The following is a 27,255-nucleotide window of genomic DNA, read 5'->3' as shown; positions in this document are numbered from 1 at the left end:
TTAAGTAAAGGCTGAAGGTATGGAATATCTGAAAGGCAGAAAGCAAAAGTTACCTAATAATTTAATAATAATAATAGTCACCCATACAAAGAATCATTACACAGATAATGGAGGTTAAATTTTATTTCTATTTTGCAAGTAAAAAGCATATGCTGTAGTACAAACGATTTGGTTTCAATATAACAAAGTCAGTTTTAATGGACAAAATCAGTCTTGAGAGTCACTGATATTAAATAACGGAATAGGGTTAAGGGATGGTACGGGAACTTCAAAGACAAGGTATGCAGGTCTCTGAAAGGCTGACTGAAGGCATGGGAAAGCTGGAAATGCCAACTTTGGTCCCAGCCAAGTTCTCCTGTTATTTTCTGTACGTGATACTGTCTGTTATTCAACTCAGAGGCAACACCATATACCCACCGTGAGAACTGAATTCCCTTTGGGGTTATCAATTACTCACACAGCCTTCCTCTAAAGGAAGGCTTGCAAGTGGTTCATATTCAAGCCTTATGTGTGATAGTGTTTATATCACATTCACAATGTAACAGAAGTACATGGAAATTCTTGTAAATTATATAAAATATAGAGTTGATTGATCCCACTTTGAAGACGCATCATTGAGGATTAGATTTCCTTTATCAGAGTAGACAGGTTTAAAACACATTGCTTGTACTGTACCATTTTAATAACATTTCATTTTTATATTGATATGTCAGTTAGAAATTAAGAAATGGCATATAATTGTGGGATTTCGTTTAAATTCTAGAAAAACTGAAAGATACTTTTTATTCAGCTTAACTAAGGCTGAGGTCTTCCAGCACAGGTGATTTTTGCATTTCTTGAAGATTATCCTGTAGTTTAATAAACATAAAGAACTCAAGCACACTAAATCTTGGGAGGACTAGTAAACGAGAGTAGAAGATTTAAAAGACATCATTTCTTCCTTTGTCTACTTAACAAGGTAACTTGAGTTGATGATTAACCTTGCATTATTAAATTCAAATCCTAAATATTTTGACAAGTATTTTTAAGTTTGATAATTGTTTATAAAGAATTTGTGGTTATATGTTGAATTATCAATGTAGAGAGTTTTCAGTTTGTTGTTATTAATATGATATGAAAGGGACCAATTCCTAATACTGTATCCCTAAAACATGGGCCATTCTACTGAGATCACATACAGAGAGAAAAGTTGGAGCTGCAATAGACATAGTAAAGCTACCTGGGTTTGAAGCAAAAGAATAAGGAATTAGGTATATGTATTTCACATTGTATATAAATAAGTCTTTTCAGTCCTAGTAAGCTCACTTCGATTCTTTAAACAGAGATGTGGCCCCAGATCCAAATGCATTTCAGCTAAGGACTTGAACTACCTCATTTTTTTTTTCTCACTGGTCCATTAATAAAGCACCCATTTAAGAACAACTATTTATAAGTACAGAGATATTTCAGAGAATATAAAATGATGGAAGGAGGAAACAAAGAAGTCCTTTGCTTGCAGCCAAGATGTGGGGACGAGATCTGAATTTGTTCTGAACAATCATTTGGGAGAACTGTCACAACAGTTTTGAAGAAATAATAAATGTCTATAAAATATAGGATTCTGTGGTATAAACAATTTTGACACCTTTTGTTGAGAGACCAAAACAAACAAAAAACAACCGCCCCCAAAAAAACCAAAAACAAAACAAAAAAACAAAACAAAACCCCCCAAACCACGCAGTATATTCTATGGATCAGAAATTAAATAAATCCCCAAATTTCAATTTACACTAAAATATTTATTTAATTGATAATATTTTACAGAAATAAATAAGAGCAGGTTTTCTCTAATACAGATAGGTATATTTATATATTTATATTTCTTTTTTTTTTTACAAAATTAAAGCATATCAAATTGTTTTCCCTAAAACTGCAGTGCAGAAAGGAATACTAGGAAACAAAAAGAAATACTGAAATATGTTCATCATTAAATTATAACCATGGGCCTTCTGAATCTCAACAAGGTATATGATTTAGAGAAAGAACATGAGATTTGCAGTCAGGGGATCTTGGCTCCATTGTTTACTTGCTGTGTGTCATAGGCACATTTCTCAATATTTCTGAATCTCAGTTCTCTACCTTTCAAACAGGAATGATATTAATTATATCAACTTCACAGGACTGTTGGGCAAATTAAGCACGTGAATGTATAGGAAAGCTCTTTATAACATGTAAAGAGCTACAAAAATAATAGTTCTGTTTAATATTTCATATAAAAGAATCAATGCATATCTTCCTTCAACTGAAGAAAATAAGCACCAAAAGTGTGTGTGTGTTTTCTTCAGTTGAATTATGTCACCCTATAAACCAGAATAAGAAAATGCACCTTAACTAAGCACCAAAGCCTCTCGGACAAATGTGATCCAGGGTATATTTCTATTACAGTTTTCTGGGCAACTAAGTAGGAGCTAATGAGTCCTGAGGGTCATTTAAAACTCTGAAGGCTCAAAGAAAACAAATCAAGAACATCTGTATTACATCAAACGGCTAGGATACAACAAGCTACTCCTTATTTAGCAATTTCAAAGTCCATTAATTCTTCACAGAAGAAGAAACACTAGGTTATTATCACTTGCAATTATTTGCTTATGTGAATATGACATTCTCTTGCTCCAAAGATCAAATACTAGTCCTTGAGGAAAGTACTAGTGGAATGAAATAACAAACCCTATCATAAATTTAGATATTAATGATTAAAAGTCTAGTTACACGAGAACATGGGAAAGGAAAAGAACCCAGGACATTAGTATAATAACGATTAAAAAAAACCCTGCCATATTGCCATGTTATAACGATAAGAATTGAAATGATAAACATTGCAATATTTACAGATACATCAATCTTAAAACATGTAAAAACTCAATAAGACAAATTAAAAGTAGAGAAAGCAGTTTTGATAATTTTAAGGAAAGTAAACATTAATACACTTAGAAAGGCTAAAGTTAACTAATTACACTGATAATACTTAACATAGAATAGAAGTACTTAAAGTGTGCTGTGTTTTGATTTTTAGTGGCAAGATACAGAGAAAAGAAATAATTGCCTAATATTAACTTATTGTTAGGAGTTGCATTACTCTAAAGTTACTATTTATGGAGTTACAATCTACATCTACTCAAAGAATTAGGATCTAACATAATTCACCATCTTTTAAAAATATCACTAATAAGATATTGGTGAATCATGTGCTAAAGATACTGAAGGCTCTTTCAAAGATGAGATCTAGTTGGTAGAGTATACCAGGTCATGTACAACGAGACTAGTTGACTTACTCTGTTATTCTAACTCTTTTTAAGACTGATCTTACCAAAAGAAAAGTACACATTACCTCTCTTAATTCCCTCAGATAGAGGTACTCTTTGGAACAAAAACAAATATTTTATTGGGAGTGTAAAATTAAAAATCTTTATAGCTATCGTGGAAACAGTATACTGGAAAGGACTCAATAACTACTGGGACACTGTACAACTGAAAAAGAGATAAATTCATTCAACTAAGAACACTGTTTACTGACATCTATTGGACTGTTTAACTTATAACTTTATTCTTTAAACTATGAAAAATTTAAAACACATTAAAGTCTGTGGACTGAATCAAGTGTACTTCATTCAAGGTCTTCAGTTTCTTTGGTAAATAGGTCTGCCAGATCAGCCACGGTCAAGACAGAGGCCTCGGAATGTTTCGCTGATGGGCTTGTGTGACTGCAGGATTTTGCAAGTGAGCAGAATCAGAAAGAAACCCCAAGGAATAAATTATTATCTTTGTCTTTATAATAATAATATAAGACATAATAGCACATAATATTATATTCTTATATAAGAACATATTTGTTCTAAGTTTTTGTAATTGAGTTATAGGAAACTCCTGGAAGAAAGTAGGCAATGGGATCATTATTACAACTTGTTAAAATTCGTGAAGATTTCTATATACCATTTTCAAACTTGGTCATAAAATGTCTTTCTCTGCACAATTAATAAAACAAAGAAACAAAACCCCTGCCAGCTGGTACTAAAGCTCTCACCTTACAACTTACCTTCTTAGTATCCGAAGTTAATTTGTTTCAAGAAAAATCCAACAGCTCTTTTAATTGCTGTTTTATTGAGGCAGCTTATATATAAGCACTGAATTCTGTGACATATGGAAACACCACTAACAAAAAGCCTTCGTGCTTGAGGCAAAAAGCTCTTGTGGTAGCCTCTCTTTCCCAGACCACCAATGAAAGAGAATTTCTGGTTTCCAATGGCTTCTTTGCTATGCAAAGTACCTCTGTGGAAACAATCCCTTCTAAGGCAATCATCTCTTCTGAGTGTATCTTCCAATCATACCTATCTCACAAGGATTCAGTTAGGTATTAGTTTATGTTTCAAAATGACTTTAAAGAAAATTAATTAGGAAATAAATGTTAGGAAGTTTTATGATTCCAAACTTAAGTTTTCAAAATTAAGGCGGTTCTGGTCTCTCTGCTTCTGTTCTGCCTTTGAAATTAATGCCACAATTACCAGCCTAGTTTTAAGCCCAGACCTTTCTACCTGCGTGATGTATCAAGCAGCACTCTAAATTTCATGTTATAGCTATCAGACTAAAGCTTTTAGGTTGGACATAAAGATAGATTTCATTTAAAAGTAATCCAGTGGCAAAGAAATGTACGATAGCTCCTCCCTCCACCCCCCGCCCCAATACACATGGGTGATTTAAAGTATACTAGCTCTGAACTGAAGTTTTTTTAATAGTAGGACAGTTTAAATATTTTTATATATTACAATCCTTATTAATAAACTAAGTCAAATATAGAATGCCCAAAGTACTAACTGGGAAATTTTGGAGAGGTAAAATGCCATACCGTGCTTTTAAAAAGTATTTGTACTTATATCTTTCGGTTGACTAAGTGGTCATCTAGGTGAAGAAGTTCTACACACCTATACAACCTTTTATGAACAGGAAACCTTCTCCTGTCCACTTGAAGCAAACTGTTACGTACCTCCTCTCCGCGGTTTTCAGCATTGCTTGCATTCTTTCTTCTATTGTTGCTTTAATTAAGAATCTGTGTACAATAGTGGGTCTAGAAGGTACATAACAATTATAAGTTTAAAAACACCTTAAAACAAATTAGAACAAACAAACTTCATATATTATATGCTATATTCCTCAGTCAGTTGGTATCTACCATGGCAGGGACTAATCCAGGTGCTGGCGGGGGCAATGGTCAACAGTGAATACAACAAATGATTTAATCTGAGTGAACAAGTATCTATTGAGGGGAGACACACAAAATAAGATATTTTCAGGTGCAGACAATGACATGAGGAGGGTGACACTTGACTTGAAGCATGACTGATGGGGATGAGACAGCTAGTAGGCAAAGGAGGAGTGGAAGGGGCTTCCAGGTAGAAGCAGCAGCAAATAAATGCAAAGTCCTGGGAAGAGAATGTGCTTGGCACAAGCTTAAAATGTCTGAGGGGCAGAAAGAAGGCTAGCATGGCCAAAGCATATTGTAAACCAAGGGCAGGGAGGTCAAATCACAAAGGGTCTCGTAGGACATGGCAAAAATTTGGATTCTTGCCATCAGTGGGTTTAATGCATGACTTGAATTATTCTTGGTTATACTTTAGAAGTCCTTTTGGCTGCTGTGTGGAGGACGGACTTTTAGGCAGAAAGTGGAGGCAGAGATGGCAGGTATCTGCATGACTTTCTTTTTTATCTCATTTCACATTTCTTTGTTCGGCTGTCACCTTCTTCATAAGAACCTCCATGCCTTCCTGCCCAGCCGCCTGCACTCTTAATCCTCTTTTCCTTGCTCCTAGCATAGTATATATTTCACTTATCATGCTTATTGTTTACCATTTGCCTCTCTACCAACCCCCTACAACTAGAGTTTAAGCCCTGTGAGGGCATCTCAAGTACTTAGAACAGTGCTTGGCACACAGGAGGAGCTCAATAAAAACTTACTGAATGAACTATGTGGGTATTGATGCAGCTAGACTGTTCAAGCTGGTGATGGAAAGATGAGGTACTTCTAATCTGACTGTATCTGTTTTCTCTGAATGAGGCAAGATCATCCTCAAAGGGGAGGAGGAAGATACAGGAGACTTAAGAGAGTCTCCTCAGAAAGTAGAAAAATCTATTTACTAGGGAAGCATAGTAGGATTGTAAAACAGTGTTGAGAGGCCTTTTTAGACTTGTGGCCTTACATCTGGGATGAGTCCACTGTATGCTTTAGAAGATAATGATAAGAACTTAATGTTTAAAGATATAACACAAAACCAAAAAGCAAAAAAACCAACGCCCTGCTCCCCCGACCCCACCGCCAAAAATCCAAACCAAACAAAAAGCAATAACCCAATAAGACATAAGTACGTTTCAAATGCTACTTGGTAGTACTTTAGAACAAGCTTGCATTTATTACAATTATATTACTTTGCCATATTTTGCCTGATGAACATGTCTCTTTCTTGCTTGAGGTTAAAAGTCATCATTTGCTCTCCCAGCCACTGCTTACAAAGCAGGCCACGTTTCTGAGGACGGAATACAAGACCTCGTCTCCTGCCACTCCTCTCCACATACTTTATACTCCAGCAATTTCACTTCTTAGGGTCCCTAGAAATATCATGTTATTTATTTCCTCTGTGTTTCTGCACAGGCAACTCTGGCTGTGTGAGCACCCTTTTCTAGCCCAACTTTGGAATAATTATTCCTTTAAGAGTCAATCTAATGAAGCCTTTCCTGACTCTCTAGGGCACAAGAGATCACTCCCTTCTTTTGTTACCACAGTACTTCTATTACATTTTCGCACACTCTACTATAATATGTTAAATCATGCTTCCTGTACCACATAGTGATCTCCTTGGGGAAACCAATGATGTCTTATGCAATCTGCATCTTCAGGATCTAGCATAACACCTGACATATGGTAAGTATTCGATCAATATTGATTCCATGAGTGCTTAGTATGGATGCATTTAAAAAAAAAATTCAAAGCATCTAACATCCAGGAGGTAATACATCTGAGAGACCTTATAAAGGATAATTGTCCATTCTGACATTTGAATAAAAGTAGTACATACTACATAATATCTACTATTAGGATTACTTTGCGCCTTTAACTAAACGAATTGTCTCTTAGAGTGGACCTGGAAGGCTGTATTTCCTAAGGGGAAGAATTTATAAAAGAGCTATTTGTTTTCAGTCGTGTACAAAATATACCTTCTTTTAAATACAGGCTACTTTAGCCAATCAAAAGTCAATTCTTCTCATAGTTATGATAGATGCCTTCAACTTAGTAGTTGTCTTAAGTATTTTAAGAAGCTGTTTTGATGAAATGATCAGGGTAGTTTCTAAAGGAGGAGACAAAAATCTAGGAGAATTTGGGGGTTTGCTGCTTGGACAAGGGAGAATTGCAAATCTCAAAATGTCTTCTGGTCATCTAATAACACTTGAAAATTTAATACATAAAGAAGTAACTAAAAATGAATAGGTTATGATGAACATAAATGAAGAGTTTAAATGCTGATCTGTATCTTAGAAACTGGAGCAAATATTACTGATGTTAACTTTAGCCCTTACTTTGTTTGTCCAATCCGGTGCACCCTTCCTATGGCCTGAAGCTCATGGGCAGGGTTCAATATGGGCTCCACCAAGAGAACATGAGTTGCTTCGATGATAGTTAATCCATTAGAACCTGTGTGCAGGGGCAGCAGCAAAATATTGATTTGGGGATCATGTTTAAATGCTGAAAGGTTCTCCTAAAAAAGAAAGGTACGTTTAAATTTTAGCTGGATAGTTAAAATTAAGAGCAGTATATTATAGGTAGCTCATGTTAAAATGCCTAATGGTACCCAGGTCGTTGTGAAATGTAGTGACTAAGAAAATTAAATGTAAAATTACCAATTTTAGAAAACATAAACTTATTGCTTGACTTTATGAAAAAAAGTGTCACATAACCTCTCTTGTTCTTTATGATATATAATGGAATCACAAGATACATGTATGTGATGTATGCAAATTAAACTATATGAGCTTAGAGGAAAAAAAGTGAGAGAAAGAATGCAAGAATGAGTGTGAGGTAAGAGACATGAATCTACTAAATTTACTCTTGGTGTTTTTTTTGGTGTTTGTCACTTAGGTGTGCACCTGTCATTGTGCTGAGTGTGATGTAAGCATAGTTTAACCATACGCAGTTTGCCTAATGCAGTGACTTTAGAGCTTAATCCCAGGGGCAATGAGGCCTCTGTCCATTCAAAAGGTGCGTCATAGGCCATCTCTTCCTATATTAAAGAAACAGACCTCAAATCAGAAGATCTTTAAATATGGTTTGCTATGGGTATAACTGAATAGATGGAAAATAAATGCAATTTCTTTACTTTGCCTTTAAATGTTAATTTTTAGTTAATCAAGAACTCAAACCATGTTTTGTGGTTTATACGACACAAGACAATAAATGCAAGTAAGCTAGTTACGAGCAGTTTCAATTTGCAACTGAATCCACTCCAAAAAAACATAAGTAAAGTCTTTTGACATACCTGAAATGTCTTAACACGACTGATCTGTGCAAATTCCATGTTGTTATCAGTGAGAGCTTTTGAAATAATGTCTAATACATCTTGCCACTAAGAACACATAAAATAATAGGAAAATAAGTATTTACAAACAGCTTTCATATAACAAAAATTTGAAAAGTGACTAAACCAAAATATCCTTTATACCTCAGAATTAAGTAAACAAAAACAAAATCTTCAAGTATAATACCATTAATATATTTTGTTCTATACTGAAAGATTTTTTTGTATCAAATGCTGGTTAAAGATAGGGTAAAAAAAATGAGCGTCTTCAGTAAATGAATTATGATAAACATAAACAACAGAAAACAAATTACAGAGTGCTTAATGGATGTGGTTAGTTATCTTCCAAAAATGAAAACTAGAAGCTTTACTCAATACCTTTTATTCAATAGTTTATTTTAATTTTCTTTGCCTTAACCAAGTTCATCCATGAAATGACTTTCAAGGTTAGAGATTCCAATTTAAAAATATTAATATAAGAAAATCTCTAGTAAGATTAATATAAAAACATGAAATGTAGCTATAGGAATTGCCTTGTGAAGCATCATCAAATTTCTCTAAAAATAATTCTATCCAATGGACACAGAAAAAAAATCTAACATGGAGAAATCTATCAGTAATTCTAAATCTCAATTATATTTTGGCAAACATTAACAATTGTTTCTCAGATAAAAACTGATTTGAAACAGGAAGCCACTCCGAGTTAACAATGAGGATGAAAATGTTGATTGTACCGTTGAGAAAACAAGTGCTTTAGCCCCTGGATCTCTCAGCTGGATTCTCATCAGAGTTCTGACCACAGCTTCCACTTTTGTAGAATGGCTGCCCTTTGAACACAAAGAAGAAAACACGTTATTACCAAATAAAATCCAGTAAACAGTGGAATGGAAAACTAACATAAAACACTTATTATCAAAACTATATGATAGGAACGTATGTGTTCATCCTTTTTCATTTTGTATCTGCTGGAAATTTTCTTTAGCCTCAAACTGTACAAGATACAGACTTACACCCTGAGAGGATCAAATATAAAAACGCACACCAGAAAGTCATACAGTGATATGACCCTAAGATAAGAGTTTTTAGTTAAGTGGCTGGGTTTTTAGTTACAAAATTTTGTTACTTTAGATAAGCAGAATTTATATTAAAAACACTCTTCATTTCAGATATTATGGCATTGAAAATGTTCAGAATATAATGAATCAAAACTCCAAAGTAAGCAAATAGTAAAGAATCTAACCCACAAAGAACCCTTTCTTACAAGGGCACTACAATGACAGAGGTACAAATGACGTCCACTTGGACGGAAGCAGATTTATACAAAGCTAGATAAACACTGAAAGAGTGCTTTTTGTACTTTTCCATGACCATTTCCAGGATAAGAGTATGAAAATGAGAAAAAGTGAAGAAATAAGAAAATGAAGAAATAAGGCAAGTGCTTTTGTAGCCTTCATTGAGAAAGTCTTCCTCCTGGAATGCTCTGGGAGATGGTACGACAGGGAGATCAGGGGCATGAGATTTTGAGTGAGATAAATCGAAATTCATCTGCCAGTGCCGCAACTCCTTTAGTTCTATAGATTCCAACTTTTCTAAGCCTTAGTTTTCTTATCTGTCAAGCAGGGATGATAATTACATCTATTTCCAAAGGTTGCTGCGATGGTTAAATGAGAAAACGAATACAAAGCGTTTGGCCCAATAGTTGGCAAACAGTAGATACCCAATAACTTACTATCTTTCAGAGACATTAAATATGAGCACAACAATGACAGAGATTATCCTACAAGGGGGGCAGGTCTAACCAAAAAGAAGTAAAAATATTCCCATACTACTCTTCTCCTCAAATCACACCCCCTTACTACTTTTACACAAAGAGACACTCAAAGGTAGAAATATAAACAAAACAAGGAAGAAGGCTTTACTAATTTTAAAGTTACCAACAAAGAATTATGGGAGAAATTAAAAAATTCTCGTATTAAAATCCTGGATCTACATTTATTTCTCTGGATATGCAGACTTTCAATTATACTTGCAAGGTTAAAAAGTATAAGGGACCTACTTCAATCTAAAACTTATCTTAAATAAGAGCAAAATTATTTCAAATAAGAGAAAACAGGAAATTAGCATAATGTGATCATTTAGTCGTTTAGACAGAAACTTCCATGTTCCTTGCAAGGTCTCATTTTCAAAGATATCTTCAAGTGAAATACCAGGATAACTATGAATGCTTCTATCAATTAAGCTGCTTCTTACAAAAATTTCAAAAGAAAACAGAATAGTCTTTTATAAGCAACATTCCAAACCGGAGTGCTAACTCTATGAAGGAAAAGACTAGAATATTCTCTTTTATCAAAATTTGGCCAATTCAGTGGTAGCTCTCAGTGATCCCTTCCAAATGCTACAATTCTGAACCATTTGGTCCCAGTCCAGTTACTTCCTACTATGAAAGAAGAACAATAAGGAAGTCTGGAAATCCAAAGCTCTGCTTGGCAGAAAGCTACATGGGGAGTGAGATGGCCTTAATACCCTTTTCTTCCAGATGGACAGAAAGTGGCTATTGAGAATGAGAAAACTGAAGAAAGAAGAGGGTAGGCTCATATATATCTGTGTTCCTTGGTTTGAGCAAGCATGCCTTACACAATTTTTGAAAACAAAGCCAAAATGCATAATCCTTATGTTAGACCAATGTGTTAAAGCAGTTTCTCCCAAAGATTTCACATTTTAGACTACTTGAAGACATTTAAATTATCATAAATTATCATTACAAATGTTGCTTCAAGTTACAAGATGCTGTGTTGAAAATACACTGCCTTTGTGAGTCTATTTTAATAAAAATTCATAATATGTTGCTAAATGAAAAGTTAATGCCCTAGACAGTGAAGGATTACCAATCTAAAAAGCATTACTGATCTTTCTAAAAAGAAAGGCAGTACAATGTAGGAGAAAAACTGAATAGAAGTTAAATAAGGATCTGGTTTCTGTCCTATTTGCTACATACAGCACAAACACTTTTTGGATAAATTCTTTTTTGGCCGCCCACACGGCATGTGGGATCTTAGTTCCCTGACCAGGGATCCAACCCATCCAACCCGTGCCCCCTGCAGTGGAAGCACAGAGTCTTAACCACTGGACTGCCAGGGAAGTCCTTGGATAACTTATTAAAAATTACAAAAAAGCAATGTATGTTCATTGGACAACTAAGTTAATAGAAGTTTAGGATTAAAAAATTTAAGTCTATTATTTTATGCCTTACTCTCTCTAAACACCACTAAGAATTTGGCATTTATTCTGTTAGACCTTCTTGTGCATTTTAGAAGCCTCTATAAAAATGCACACACACCCACAAATATTTTTAAATGTGTTTTATAACATGGCCTTTATATTTAACATTGTATCTTGGCAATCTTAACCACGTAGGACCTTTATATATACCTCACCTCAATGGCTGCACAATATTTAGGATACAACAATTTATTAAATATTTGTTTATTAATATATATTTAGGTTGATTTCATTCTTTTTTGTTCTTACAAACAATACTTCAGTGACTATGCTTATACTTATACCTTTGGGTACCTGTGCACATATTTTTGTTGGAAAGGCATATAATGTGGAACTGTTGGTCAAAAGTTAAAGAAAAACTGGTTTGTAGGACCTCTCATATACTGTACATGTTAAATTTATGTTGTAAATATTTTTCTAACTTTCTATATGTAGTTCACATTTAATTGTATAAAATGCAGTAATGTAAGCAAAAGTGCTATATTATATTAGCTTTAGTACCTCACAAATGCTTGATGAATGATATGTGGATTTAAAAACTAAGTATTCTTTTTTTACTTACTTAATTAATTAATTAATTTATTTTTGGCTGCTTTGGGTCTTCATTGCTGCGCCCTGGCTTTCTATAGTTGCAGCGAGTGGGGGGCTGCTCTTTGTTGCTCTGCAGCATGTGGGATCTTCCCGGACCAGGGCTCGAACCCGTGTCCCCTGCATTGGCAGGCAGATTCTCAACCACTGCGCCACCAGGGAAGCCCAAAACTAAGTATTCTTTGACTTTACTACTTTATTAGACTTTTCTATGTTTGTTTGACATTTAAATTTGTCTTTCATAAGGGAAAGATGAGAGATTTTATTTAGAGAAGAATAGCTTTTTCCTCAATTAATTGCCCTGCCATGATTCTATTTAGTATGATTTCATATGATATTATATCATATCTCAGAGTACAGTATATTCCTGTCATTTATCAGTTGATATTTGTTTGAAAACAAGGACCAAATGGCATTTACTTTTATATCACCTAGAGCCTAGCATGGTCCTTTGTAAATAGTATACACTCAACCAGTTTACTTAATGTAAAAATTTTTAATATCTATGTTTAGGCTTCTCAATCCCAAACACACCTGAGTAAAACAATGAATAAACAAAATAAAAATAAAAGCGGGTTAGAATACAATTAAATACTCTCGACATATTTTTTTGGTCATTCAGAATGATTAACAACAGGCAAATCAAATCTTGCAATTAATCTCTTTTATAATTGAGATTATAAAATTATAAAAGCTAGAGAGACTCAGACAAGAGCAGTCTTGAAAGACGAGCAGATTTAATCTAACACAAAGCAGACCTGAGGTGGTTTTTGGATTAATACTGTGTAATGAAATCACTGGAACTGGTCTAAAAAGAAGGTACCAGTTGGAGGGTGGTGCCATCTCATTCTGGTCTATCAACACTCATTTTTTTCCCTACCTACCAGCAGTGATAGGAGAGGTTAATAAAGTCAGCAAACCCTGTGGACTTTTATTTCCAATCTTTAGAATCAGAGATACCTACCACATTAGGCCTCTATTCTTAACTTTTTTCTCTCTTCTGCTTGTGTTTTTACACTTCCAAGTGAAAAGCAAAAGTCCCCAAATAATACTGAAAAGACCATGGTTGGTCTAAGAGCAGAGTAATAAAAGGGATCAAAGGGATCAAACCCTCTAGCATTTCAGGTGAGTTCATGCTGGATTATTCAAATCATTCAACAAAAACTTTCTGTGCACATAAATGACAAGAACTACACTAGGCACTGAATATACAATGATGAAAAGATACTCCCTTATTCTCAAATACACATAGTCTAATGCATGTTACAGAATATGGAGAAAAGCAGAGGATAGTTTTATACTGCTGGGCTGGCCTGGAAGCGACTTAAGTGAATGCTTTATTATACCATCTTAATAAGCATTATGCACATTCTACTGTTCCTTTTAATGTTTCTTTCTATCTCAAATACATAAATGAAATTTGGCTCAGATCTGTCAGTTTCTGAGACGACTACTCAATGTGGTCACTGCTACAGAAAAGAAATATTCACTTTGTTAAAAAGATTAAAACAGGAAGGAGATGGGTTATATCTATATAGGAGAGGATCACAGAAAAAGCAAAAGAGATATGGATGAGGAAAACAGAGATATCAATCCATCCCTGTGCAAGGTGTTAACAGAGTACGAATATTCTCAAGACAGGTACACTGGCAGCCTTAATCCAACCCAGTTTATGTTTTAGCTCTATCAGCAAACACACAGATGCAAAGTTAGGCTGGAATTAGGGAGGGGGGGTGCATGGAAGAGAAATCCCCCAAAACTGCTAGATCATTTCATAATATATTAGGCTAACAGAGTTGGATTTAATTATAAGCAGCTCTGCCCTCTTCTGAAGTTCCTGTCCCTTTCCTCATTTCTATCCTTTCTTGGTAGTCTCTTCAGTTTTTCCACATGTATATCTACCAACCCTACTCTATGATTAATGCTTGGTTTTTCTTCATGTTTCTGAAACATCAAAGACCAAGGCCCAGCTTTGGAATGAAGACCCATCATCTGTCCTCTGCCCGCCCCTGACTGTATCTTTGTGGCTGTTCTCTCTGAGGCACTAGCTCTCTCTAAGGCCAACTAGGGAACTATGAAAGGAGACATATAATGTGCTACCACTCAGATCAAGTTAGTGCCTCTCCTGGTCTTCCTCTCATGAGGTAAGTAGCCAAGAGCATTATAACACTTAACACTGAAGGAAAAGGATGGAATTTTCCTTCTTTACAACAAAAGAATCTTACAAAGTGTTCTTTATGAAGATCTTTGCTCCCTTGCTTGTAATTTAATGAACAAAACCAAACTAGATCTCAAAGCTACACATATAGGTCTTTCCCTTTCTGGAAAATTAAGTACAAAGTTAAAAGCTCCAGACCATTCAGGCAGTCAAGGCAATGAAAAATCAGTAGAGATCCATTAGCAATAAAGGCCAACAAAGAATTTCTCATGAAATCTGGCCTAGAGGTTGTCTAATAGCATAACTAGAAATCAGAAATGTCTCGTAGCCTCTTATCTGCGCTAAGTAGGTACAACTAACTTATTTTTATCATAGAGTTAAACTTGATTGGAATAAGCAGCTACACATTTCCAGGCTCTTGTTAAAATCTGAGAACCTAAACTTTGAGTTAAAAGCTGTTAAATGTGTTAGAAGGATGGAAAATTCAGTTTTGTTTCTATTTCTATTTCTATTTTGTTTCTATTTCTATTCAGGAGATGAAGAATTCCAATGAAGCAATCAAGTAGTATTTGATTTAGACTTTGATCAACCCCTCTCCTCCAAAATAGGTCTAAATATTTTACCAATGCATCTTAGAGTGAGGTACTGCTTTTTTCTCTGAAGTCTTGTTATTGGGGAAAGAGGAGGGAACAACAGGAAAAATCCATGAGTATAGCATAGAAGACATACTGTAGCTGGCTTTACCCTATTCCCTTCACATCTATTTTCCATCTGTTGAGACTCCTTATTTAGGGAAGGAAGGAAAGGAAGGAGAACAGTTATGACACCTCCCAACTGTAGCAGCAAAGCACTACTTCTACTTGATGTATATAAATAAAAGAAAAATAGTGCTCTCTATGACTGGAAAGTTATTGTTGAAAACTGGGAACTCTGAAGCAGGGCGTGGCAATCCATGACTCTGAACCAACGGTTTGTTACCCATTATATCGCTTCTTCACCAGTCTATTCCTTCTTCCTTTGGCCCCTTTTATTTTCTCTGTTTGTCTAATCTGTCCACATTGCTCTCCCATTCCTTTTTCTTTGTAATATATATGGATTCTCATGGTCATGCTCAGCTCCAATGGCAGAATTAAGGGCTAAAGTGGCCACTGTGTTCTGAAGAACATCAGAAAAAAGTCAACACAATGGAGACGATGAATGTACTGAGTCTTATTTTTCATCAAACATCAGAGAGAATATTCATGTTTATAGGTTACTTTATGTCAACAGGCAGACTAAATCTTTAGGGATTTTATAGATACTATATATATTTATATATTATCTTTAATGTATCTTTATAATATATTAATATATGATATATTAGTACATATGTTTATATATTATATATATTCCATACATATTCCATATATACACACTAATATAAAACATGTCAAATAATGTCTTACAGTATGGGGGTTGCCAGTCACTTATGACTCTAAAGTGAAGGCAGAATGAAGTCATTTTCAGAAGTATAAAAACTCTGATTTTCCGTTCACACGCTTATCATGTTAAAATTTCTTGATGCAGTAGATCACAGCAAAAAAAGAACTGTAGAATGAGGATTTCATGAATAATGGTGCCAGATAAGGCTGACACAGAAATGAAGGAAGCTAGCTAAAAAAATGAGAACTTCTGCTACACTGGGGTACTCAGAAGATTCTTCCTTGAAAAGCGAAGTTTAAATGAGAGGATTAGGATTACATTCCTTTCTGCATGACTTCAATCACTCTGCTTGATTCTCTAATGAAAAGTATTTATATTATAATATTGTACACACCATTTACTGATTTTTTTTTAGATATGGAAGTCACATCTACAATTAGATAACAAAACATGACAGTATAAACATTATAATATAAAAATGATACTATAACAAAAATTAGAATGTGGAAGGGAAAAGAAAGAATGAAGGAAGAAGAGATGCACGAATTTCCTCCTATTTTGACGTGAGGACTATTAGCAGATACTGTCTACAGCTAGTACTTCAAGAAACAAAATTTATGTATATTACTGAAAGTCGTAACTAAAAATAGAAACTGGCAATAGAAATAGGCAAAGAAGGAAGAATGGAGAACATTACTTTTCACTGTATGCCGTTTGTTTTATTCTGAATTTATGTTGATGCTTTTGTGCAAATTACTTCTACTAAAAAATAATATTACACTTTTTGTTTACCCTGATTTCTTACAGATGAATAAGGGTTTTAGGGGAATGGGTGGGAGGCTTGTAATTCTGGGACCTTTTAAGCTTACTACATTAGTGATACAATTGGGACTGTGTTTATCACAAGTGAACTGGTGTTCTGAATTATGCCATTACCCTAGTGCTGCATGCTATTGTACCTGCAGTACCTCTCACTGCTCTAGGGTCAAATGGATGCCTAACCTGTGCTAGCTGCCCTGGATAAGAAGTTTCAGCCTTGTCAGAAATGGGACAATCACATCTGAAACAGAGCAGGGATAACATTTAAATCTTCCAGTTATTACTTGTATTGGTCTTTTGCAATCTTTTAAACCTACTACAAGAATCAAAGATCCTGAGATTAGAGAGTTTTTTGAAGATTCATTTAACTGTAGAACATCACTTTAAAAAAGACAAATTTACACAATTTAGCTCCGCTTCCCCCCCCCACCGCCCCGCAAAAGAACTATGATCTCTAATCAGTTGTATGATCATAGATTTTTCTTTAGGTTTCCTTGCTGATATGTAACTTGATCTGTTTCCTATTGTTTAGTATAGAAGAAGTCATTTCCTGTCTTAGTACTTTCTGACTTTCATTACTTTTATTCTGGACTTTTCCTTTTGAAGCAGAGCTAACTCTTTCAGTTTGCCTGTGCTGTCCATAGTAGTTCCTGCTGAGTAAGATCAGTTAGCATTGTTTTGTTTCTGTCTGCACCTGTTCACCATGCTAAAAATCCATGTTGATAGTGACAGATACAATTTAGTGCAGTTACACAGCTTGTATGATTGATCTCACAAAGTAGGAATACTTTTCAAGCATATGCCTGGGTTGGGTTCTTCACATGTTACTTGAATAAAGTTCAATGGAAACTCCATCCAAGCAGCCTATGTGGGAAATTTTACAAGTGCACTTAGCCACAAAAATATCATCCTGTTGTTTAAAATACTTTGAATGATTATTTCAAAGAGATAAAGTTAGCAACTGCAGAAAAGTTAAAAATTTTACTTGGAGCCAAAGGTTTTTGGGGATATTATATGTAAATGCTAATCAGTGGTTTACTTGTCCATCCATCCATCCATCCAACCATTTATAATATAATAAATTATATTTATTCATGACATTTTCTAACAAAAACACTTAACTGTGTTATAAATTTACCAGTTAATATTCATGTATTAATATTACACTATACATTAATATATTATACATAATATTAATTTACCAGTTAGTATTATAATATCACATATCTCATATGAAAATATTTAGATAAGCATATTTACCAAATTACTTTATGTCAATTTTAAACTCAGTCATAATTTTATAGTTTTATTCCACCCAGATATTTTATTTGTATTTAGAAAGTACAAGACAGACTTCACAAGTCACCTTTGAATCAACTGAACAAAAAGTCAAAAAGAAAAAAAAAAAAAAAGAAAAAGAAAAGAGAAAAACAGAAAGGAAACAAGAAGATTCTACACATAGTAGAATATGACCCATGGTATTACTAGGTTTCTCTGAGAGTTTTAATGTAGAAATACAGTATTTTTTTCCTCTACAAAAAGGCTGTATAAAACATCTCTACTAGCAATAGATTTGCTTGTTAAAAATGTAGTTTCCTGGACCAGATCCGAGATCTAACAAGTTAAAATTTATGGGAATGGAGCCTGAAAAAATTCTTTATTTTAAAAAGCAGGCCACTTGATTATTAGACACTCAAAAGTGTGAGAAGATGAAGCACTGTAGTGTGTGTGGGACAGGTGGGAAGGCTTTGCTATGGCTATATCCATGTATTTTCTCCTGGATAGAAACTTATGACATAAGAATCGTGTCCATTATGGGGTCACGGTTTCCACTGACAAAAATGCTTTGTATGAAACCTAGCCAAACTGAGGACACGGGGAACAGGCCACGTGGGGCATATGTTCTGCCAGGAGGCCTACTTCACCCTCTAAAATGCCTGGCAGCTGTCAGAACTTGCAGGGGGAATTTTGTTTACTTTGTGAAATGCCCAGTAGGTTCCAAGGGTCATTCAGGAATACTGTCACACTGCTGTTAGGGTAGATAGAGTCTTTAACTTAAATGCATCCACTAATTCACTAATGAACATTTTACTCATTTTATTTATATGGTCAGTCAATAGGATTCCTTACATTGTGAAATACCAGTAGAAAAAAATGTCTTATATTATTTCATTCTATTTTTATGTTCTCCAAATATCTTTTGTCAGAGATCAGCTATATGATTAAGCACCATGTATGATATTACACTGTTTGCTATGTCCGAGAGCCTTGACATGAATGCTTAGAGTAAAATAAACATTTCAGATAAAAACTTTAATGAAATGAAAAATTAATTCTCAGGAGTGTTTAATAAAAATCAGGGATTGGATAACCAACAATAAAAAAGAACCCCTAAGTTTAGGAATAGTATGAACTAATATTTATAAAAGTTCAAAATAATGCCTTCATTATTCATATAGAGTCATCTTTATATCCCTCAACTCCAGGACAGATGATGTGACCATTTAGTGGGGTCGTTTCAGATGGTCAGAGTACAGTGAGAGTCTGAGAAAACGATAAGCACATGCATTAAGGAGAAGGTGGCAGAAATGTGACAGGCAGCAGAAGGCAGAAGTAGCAGACAGAAATGGTGACAGAAAACAAAAGTTAATGTAGCAAGAAGCAATGTGAGAATGTGGAAAAGTGATAAAACTTGCTTGCATAGTAAGTACAATATTCAGTCATGTATTTAATGAAAAGGAAATGTAAATATTTATGCATCAAAAAGAGAAATTAACTTTAGTGAATTCTGTATTCTTTTAATTTTTTTACAAGATCCTTCAATTAATTCATGTGTTTATCAATATCCATGAAAGACAGGAAGAAGTCAGAACATAATAAACAGTATTTGTACAGATATCCCTGTTCCAACAGGACAGCAAATGTAACTGTCCTGATCTCTCTCCTGGATGTCTAGGAAAGCTGCCATAAAATGAACAGGTGTTTGGGTTTGATGGGCTCAACGACTCAGTTTCACAGAGGCTGTGCTGTTTACTGGTAGCCAGAGCAATCACTTCCTAAACCTTACTGCATGAAGCCTGACACAGCAGTTCTTTCTTATGCTCGTTCCCCATACTGTGATGAAAGCCTTCACCTAAGGGTCAGCAGCCCTGCTTAGGCCGTGAATGCTATCTGTGGCCCTTGGGATGCTTGAGGCCAGATGAAAAGATAAAAGGGAAGAAGAAAAGGCTAAAAAAAGACTTTTTATGGGAAGGAAAAGGAGAAATAAACTATTAGAGTAGGAGGAAAAGGGGAGGGGGGACTGAAAAGGAAAGCAGTTCTTTGTGTGGTGAATAGGTTAAAGTATACTAACTCTGGACATTATATACCGTCCACGTGGACCACATATTCAACATTCAGATCTCATTGGTTCAGCTTCTACCACCTTTACTCCTCCACCTCACTTGAGTCACCCACTTCTACAGTCACATCTGGAGTACCGAAAACCTGTCCCTCTGGAAAGAACTAATACAAATATCATATGATATCGCTTATATGTGGAATCTAAAAAATGGTACAAATGAACTTACTTACAAAACAGAAACAGAATCACGAATGTAGCAAACAAACTTATGGTTACCAGGGGTGGGAAGGGAGGGGAGGGATAAATTGGGAGATTGGGACTGACATATACACACTACTATATATAAAATAGATAACTAATAAGGACCTAATCTATAGCACAGGGAACTCTACTCAATTCTCTGTAATGACCTATATGGGAAAAGAATCTAAAAAAAAAAAAAAGTGGATATATGTATAACTGATTAACTGTGCTGTACTCCTGAAACCAACAAAACATCGTAAATCAACTATATTTCAATAATAATAATAATTAAAGATCTCCTATTCTCTGATAAGGACCCTTATAGCTTGGTTGTGCAACAGCCCAACCTACACTTGTTAGTTATTCGATTTCAATGAGATCTCTGCTTTCTCTCTACATATCAACACTCTCCCTGTCTTTTCAAGAATCTTGTATTACGCATTATCCCTTTTCTCTCCTATATCTTCAATCTACTCTTCTTTATTGAAGATTAAACATGCTCAAGAATCTTTTATATTAAACAGAATAAAACAAAAAAACACAAAGCCTTCCTGCACTTCATATCCCCTTCTGGTTACAACACTCACTTTTCTACTTCACAGCTAAATTTATGAAGTAGTTGGGCATTTTTCTCTTTTGACCTATTCATTTCCTGTTCACTTCTCATTCCCTCCCGATCTGCTTTTTGCTAATACATTTCCACTGAAAGGGCTCCTTTCCAATGACCTTCAGTAGCCAAATTAGTCCATCTTGTAGCTGAGCCACCTTCAGCATCAAGGGAAACAGCTGATAACCGCCTCCTCCTTGAAGCCGAGTTTCCATTGCCCCTGTTGGCAGCATGTTCTCCAGGACTGCCTATGCCTCTAGTTGCTCTTTCTTGGTCTCCTTTTTCAGCTCCTCTCCCTTTACTCCAGTTTTTAAAAAAGCTATGGAGTGCTGCAGGACCTGATCTGAAGCTAAATTTTATGTTTCTTTCCTTAGGCCAGCTCATACACTTTCATGGCTTCCAAGATCACTTATGCCAATGTCTCTGAATTTTCTCTCTCCAGCTCCATATATTAACACTTTGCTGGAAAGTTCTATGTGGATGTCTTCGGCACTTCAAATATAGTATATCTAAATGTACCCTTCTTCCAAGTACCTTATATAGTTAACTGTACTTTTAGTCACTTGATTTTTCACATCAGAAACCAGGGGTCACCTACGAAATCTCCCTCTTCATCATCAACCCCTCCGATACTGTATCTCATTCATCAACTCTACTCCAAACATCTCCTGAATATATGTACTTCTTTGCATCTCCACTGCCACCAACCTAATCAAAGCCACCATCACTACTGTTGTAGCCTCCTAAATTGGTCTCTCCAAATTTTTTTCTACTCTAGTCTTTTCTATTCCTGCTAATCAATTTCCATACTGTAGCAAGAGGAATCTTTTAAAAATCCAAGTCTGATCATGATACTTCTCTGCTTATAACATATAACATGTTAATAGCTTTCTTTACATGAAAAGAAGATGCTCAGATGGCTCTTCAGTATCTGGCCCCTCTTTGGATTCGACTCATTTCATTCCATTCTCCTTTGTGTTTTCTACACCGCAGCTACTCAGTTCCATTTGAGTTTCTTCTTGTCTCAGACCTATTCACATACTGGGATTTTTGGTTGTTTGTTTTTTCTGTCTTGCAGCCTCCTCCCAACAAGATCACTTTTACCCTCTCTCAGGCTGGCTGATCCATTCATCCTTTAGACATCTACTTAACTGCCATTCCCTCAGAGAAGCCAGGTTTGATTTTCTTTTGTAGTGCTTATCACGTCAATTATTTGCTTAATGTCTGTGCTTTCTGCCTCAACTCAAACTCCTTCCCCCGACTGCCAAAATGTAAAATCCATGAGGGCAGCAATCATACCTGTTTTATTCATGAGTGTGTGTTGCATCTGTGAAGCCCAGCACACTGCCTGGCATACAGTATGTGTCCAGTAAACATGTACGGGAAGAATGAATGAATGAAAGTTCATCCCAACTTTGGGATTCTGTTTACCTCAACACACTTGAGAGCACTGTGACTGATATTTTCAGGTTTTACTCAAATGACAGTGGGAATAAATAGCAATTAGATATTCCTTAATGGAACTCCAGTGTTCTCGGGAGAGGGCATCCTAACAACTGCCTAACTCCTGGCAGCTTCAACTTGTGGTTAATTCTACTCACAAAATACAACCCTGAAAAATAAGTGAGCAGAGAGCATCAGGGACCCAGAAGGAGAAGAAATGAATGAAAAATATTCTACTACCTCTTGCTTATGAGCCAGCTGCCCCATTCTCCCAACCACTCCTTCTGGCCTATATTCCCTACTATACTCATACATTGAGTTGTCCATGGTCTAAGTTTGGTTAGAGAGAAAAAAAAAGCATGCTTAAGTAAAACAAAGAACAAAAAAGTCTAGTAAAGGCTTCTCATTAAATAAATACCCCTTAGGCAGAAAGTCTAGTTACAGATCCTATTTGGATTTTAAATTATAGTCTTATTTCTTAAAGTTCTGAAGGAAGCATGGGGAAAAAAATTAAGAAAACAAAGCGAAGCTTTGGCTATACTCTGAAATACCAACCCACGCCGTCTAAAAGTACACTACCTCCTCCTTGTGACAGTCTTCACTAACTTCAATAATCAATTTATTTTATCCTTCAATTTGGTGGGGCACATCTTTTTTTCCTGATACCCGGGGCTGAATGGAAGAATGAAGAAAAAGAAACCTTGAATTTAACCAGAGCTCTATCAATTTGTAATGGACAGAAACACTGCAAAAATAGTAAGGGACTGGAATTCTAAGATGTTACTTTTTTTGCCACGATGGGCATAACTATTACTAACTAACTATGTCTGAAAAAGCTTTCTTGTGTTCCTCCCACGAGGAACAAGTAGATGGTAAAGCTGAGGATTTCAGGCAGTGTATCTACAGACAGACAACAGTGGTTGCTCCATAGTCACTGGGCCAGGCTTGTTCTGATTTTGATGCTCTCACGGCCAGATACTGATTCCTATTATCTTGCTCTGACTATGCGTCTACACGTTCTTAACTGACTTTACCTTCACAGGGATATCGTCTTCCTGGCTGGCTTTCTCTGAGGTGAAGACATACGAGATTTCTTTATGAGATGTGGTCTGGCGGCAGATGGCACACTTAATGGAGCTCCTGTGAGACCCCACGCTGTACTGTTCGATAATAATTGAAATGCATTCATTACAGAAACAGTGCCCACAGGTCAGTACTGCCCACTAAAAAAGAAAACACATAGAATATGCCTCAGTGAGATGCTATCAAAGATGCCTTCCAATCTATAAACATATTAAAAGGAGAAGAGAGTCATAATTTCATTTCCTAACTATTTCATAATATAAATATCCTTTAAGTCATAAAAACTAAGTTATACTTTTAAACTAACTATTTTTTAGTCCAACTAGACTAAGCTTTCATAGTCTTTAGTTCTGTTCACCCTAATAGGAGGATAATAGTCAGTCATCATTATTTTGTAAGATGCTCGTGTTCTCATTTCAGCATTTAGGAAAAATGCAAATTACTCTTTAGCACTCTCACAGAATAGACTGACTACAACATTAATTTGGACATAATGTCATATTCAGTATATTCTACACAACTTAGTAATAAGCAGATTTACATTTTCACATGTTAAAGCATTTATTATATAGAAAATGAGATGGAAATGTTAAAGATAATAAAATTTCTGAGACAATCTAGTTGCGTGAATCTCATCAAAACTAAAAGCAAAGAAGAAACTACTTACACCATGATCCTTTCCATTTTTATAGTAATTTTTATCAAAATGTTTTTATCACTGATTTTTAACAGAAATTGCCAGTATCTGTAATTACTATTCTTCTCCTCCACTACCAATCTGTCCTTTTAAGATTTATTATCAATAAAATATCCTTTAAAATCTTATCTTCTCTATGAATCGTGGAAACCAAAAGATATGTTCTTTCTGATTATTGCTGGTCAGAATATGGAACTCATATATTTAGGCTTCTACTCTCAGCTCCATAGAAAAAAGTGCCAAGGACACTTTTACTCATTTAATAGTAATAGACTTATCTTTCAAAATTTGAAAAGCAGTGAATATACCGATATTACATACATTTATTTATCATACAAAGTAGGAACTTACAGTATCATAAATCACATTTCATAAAGTAAAAATAAGAATCTCTTTGAGGAAAACTAATACAGTTCCATTAAGTTTATAGACCTTTGTATACTAATATTCACAAAGAAATATACTTAATTGATATAATAGTCTTCTAAAAATCACATATGAATTCCCTCAGGACTGCTGTTATTTGCCTTTAAATCCTGGTACTATTAGACAGTAATAATGTTAATTAAGAACTACATTACTATACCTTTGTCATAACTTAAGTAAATCTGTGTATGCCGTATTATATTTCTGTACAAGTACCAAATAACCACGGTAAACTGACAGACTCAAGTGACTGGAAATAATACTTAAAATTATTCACCTTTAATGAAAAAGATGGGGCTATTCTAGAAATATGTTTTCACCTATCACTTAAGGGAAAACATTGCTCAAACATATTTGGCACTAAGCCTGTCAGTTAACCTTTGGCCCTACCTTTCAGACAGAGGTACTATTTGCCTTGCATGCAAAGTTTGAGGGTGGGGCGAGTTGTATGTAAAAGCCTTTGAAGACTGTAAAGTATTTTACAAATGTATGTAATATTTATTATAATTTCACCTGTTTTCCCAGTTGCCGAGCACAGATTGGACAAGGTTCTGGATTAATACCTCCTGATGTTTTGTCCTGAGACTATCCAAAAAAGAATTAAAACATATATTAGTTATATTTTAAAAGCTGTTACATGTTTTACAACTCATTTATAAAAGTAAATGTTGGCAATTAAAATAATCTAATAATTGAGATGACCTAATAATTCATATATTAATACTATCATTCCTGGGATTTACAAATAACATTTATTTAAGGTGTGAAGAAAAAAATGGACTCAATTTTTAACAGTTTGTTAAAGTTATATTACTGTATTTGTGATTATGATAGAAGGCAAAATAAAAAGCAAAATATGATATAATTTACCTAAATTCTCAAATTTTACTTTCATGTTAGATATATTTTTTTAATAAAGAAATAGAATATTCTGCATGTCCACTTGGCATGGGATCAAAGACATTGGGAAGAGGCAGCATTTATTCACATAACCCTTATTAATACTGATTTCTTCTCCGTATCCTTTTTCTAATCTCACCAAGGCAAAGCAAATAATTAGAAACCAGAAATATTACTGATTTGAGACCTAATTATGCCTGGAAATTATGTTGAAGTATAATAGCTTTTCAAAGTCTCTTTAAAAACTGAAAGATTTCCAAAAAAGTCATCAAATGAACAGGTTTTAAAACTGAGGAAAACAAAGGAAAGTAAATTAGACTCATAGATTACTAAATTGTTCTTGATTATCCTTTGACTCTTATAAGCAGAAAAAAAAAGCTAAATTGTGCATGGATTCAGAAGTTCTAATGGTTAAAACAATTCCATTAACTACAATGTAAGTACGCAGCATTTAAAAAAAGTTGGACTGAATTATTCTTTTCCTCTGTTAATTATTGATTTGTTTCAGGTAACATAGCAAACCACCTAAAACCTTAGTGGCTAAAAAAACATGAATTTCTCCTGATGCTACAGGTCACCTGGGTTACTTTGGGATGCACTGATTTGGCTTGGGCTGGATGGTCCAGGACGGCCCACACTCATATCTAGCAGTTGGTAGGCTAGCTGGTCTGGGGAGAGGGCTAAGCTGAGGTTTTTGCTCCTCAAGAAAGGTAACCTGGGCTTCTTCACATAGTCTCAGAGTTCCAAAACATGACACAATTGGGAGAATTCCAAAGTGCGTGGACTTTTCAAATCTCTGTGACACAAGGCCAAAAACAAGTCATCTGCCTAAGCCTAGAGTCAGTGTAGGAAGGCATTAACCAAGAGCAAGCACGCAAGAGAAGGTATTACTATAGCATTTTGTAAACAATCTACCAGAATTTACAATACCTCTTCTTTTCTAATTTACTTAATGTAAGAATTAGCATGTTTTCCATAAAGGGCATGATTGTAAATATTTTAGGCTTTGTGGGCCATACGATCTCTACTGCAACTCCTCAACTCCGCTCTTATAGCACAAAAGCAGCTGTAGACAATACTTAACGAATGAGTATAGCTGTATTCCAATAAAACTTTAGTTACAAAAACAGGTGATGGGCTGGATTTGTCCTATGCTTAGTAGTTTGCAGATTGCTTATTTTCCTTCATTTATAGAGTAAATATTATTTTCTTATATTTTTTGCCAAATGGGTTTTCCTACATCGATTATATCCTTGGAATTTTAATTTTTTTTTTTTTTTTTGTGGTACGTGGGCCTCTCACTGTTGTGGCCTCTCCCGTTGCGGAGCACAGGCTCAGCAACCCTGGCTCACGGGCCCAGCCGCTCCGCGGCATGTGGGATCCTCCCAGACCGGGGCACAAACCCGTGTCCCCTGCATCGGCAGGCGGACTCCCAACCACTGCGCCACCAGGGAAGCCCTGGAATTTTAATTTTTAAAAAAATAATTCAACATACAGAGGAGATCAACTTATGTTCCATAACTAAAAGAATCATCAACTATCTCTTAATTTTGACTCTCACATTTAAAGTACAGAAATCTTGTATTTTAAAAACTCATGTCCAGAAATATCAAGAATTTTTTTCCGAATGTTATTTTTCTATAGCTAGCATTT

The 27,255-nt window shown here is 35.1% G+C and overlaps 1 protein-coding gene across 2 annotated transcripts in view; it reads right to left on the bottom strand.

Annotated features, from left to right (window-relative positions):
* Positions 1-3,643: 3,643 nt before the first annotated feature.
* The window catches only part of SHPRH (SNF2 histone linker PHD RING helicase), a 71,973-nt gene continuing 48,361 nt past the window's right edge, over positions 3,644-27,255 (bottom strand). For both annotated transcript variants that reach the window (XM_065888591.1, XM_065888592.1), the window contains 7 exons: positions 25,216-25,287; positions 23,531-23,719; positions 9,329-9,421; positions 8,556-8,642; positions 7,600-7,778; positions 5,018-5,098; positions 3,644-3,740 (listed from right to left, as the gene is read on the bottom strand). In XM_065888591.1, the coding sequence (XP_065744663.1) occupies positions 3,644-3,740; positions 5,018-5,098; positions 7,600-7,778; positions 8,556-8,642; positions 9,329-9,421; positions 23,531-23,719; positions 25,216-25,287 (798 nt within the window). The remainder of the gene's footprint in view (positions 3,741-5,017; positions 5,099-7,599; positions 7,779-8,555; positions 8,643-9,328; positions 9,422-23,530; positions 23,720-25,215; positions 25,288-27,255) is intronic.

This window comes from Phocoena phocoena, chromosome 12 (genome assembly GCF_963924675.1).
Source record: "Phocoena phocoena chromosome 12, mPhoPho1.1, whole genome shotgun sequence".
NCBI classification, from domain to species: Eukaryota; Metazoa; Chordata; class Mammalia; order Artiodactyla; family Phocoenidae; genus Phocoena; species Phocoena phocoena.
Note: the sequence above shows the minus strand (reverse complement) of the source record. Positions and strands in the feature narration are given on the sequence as shown.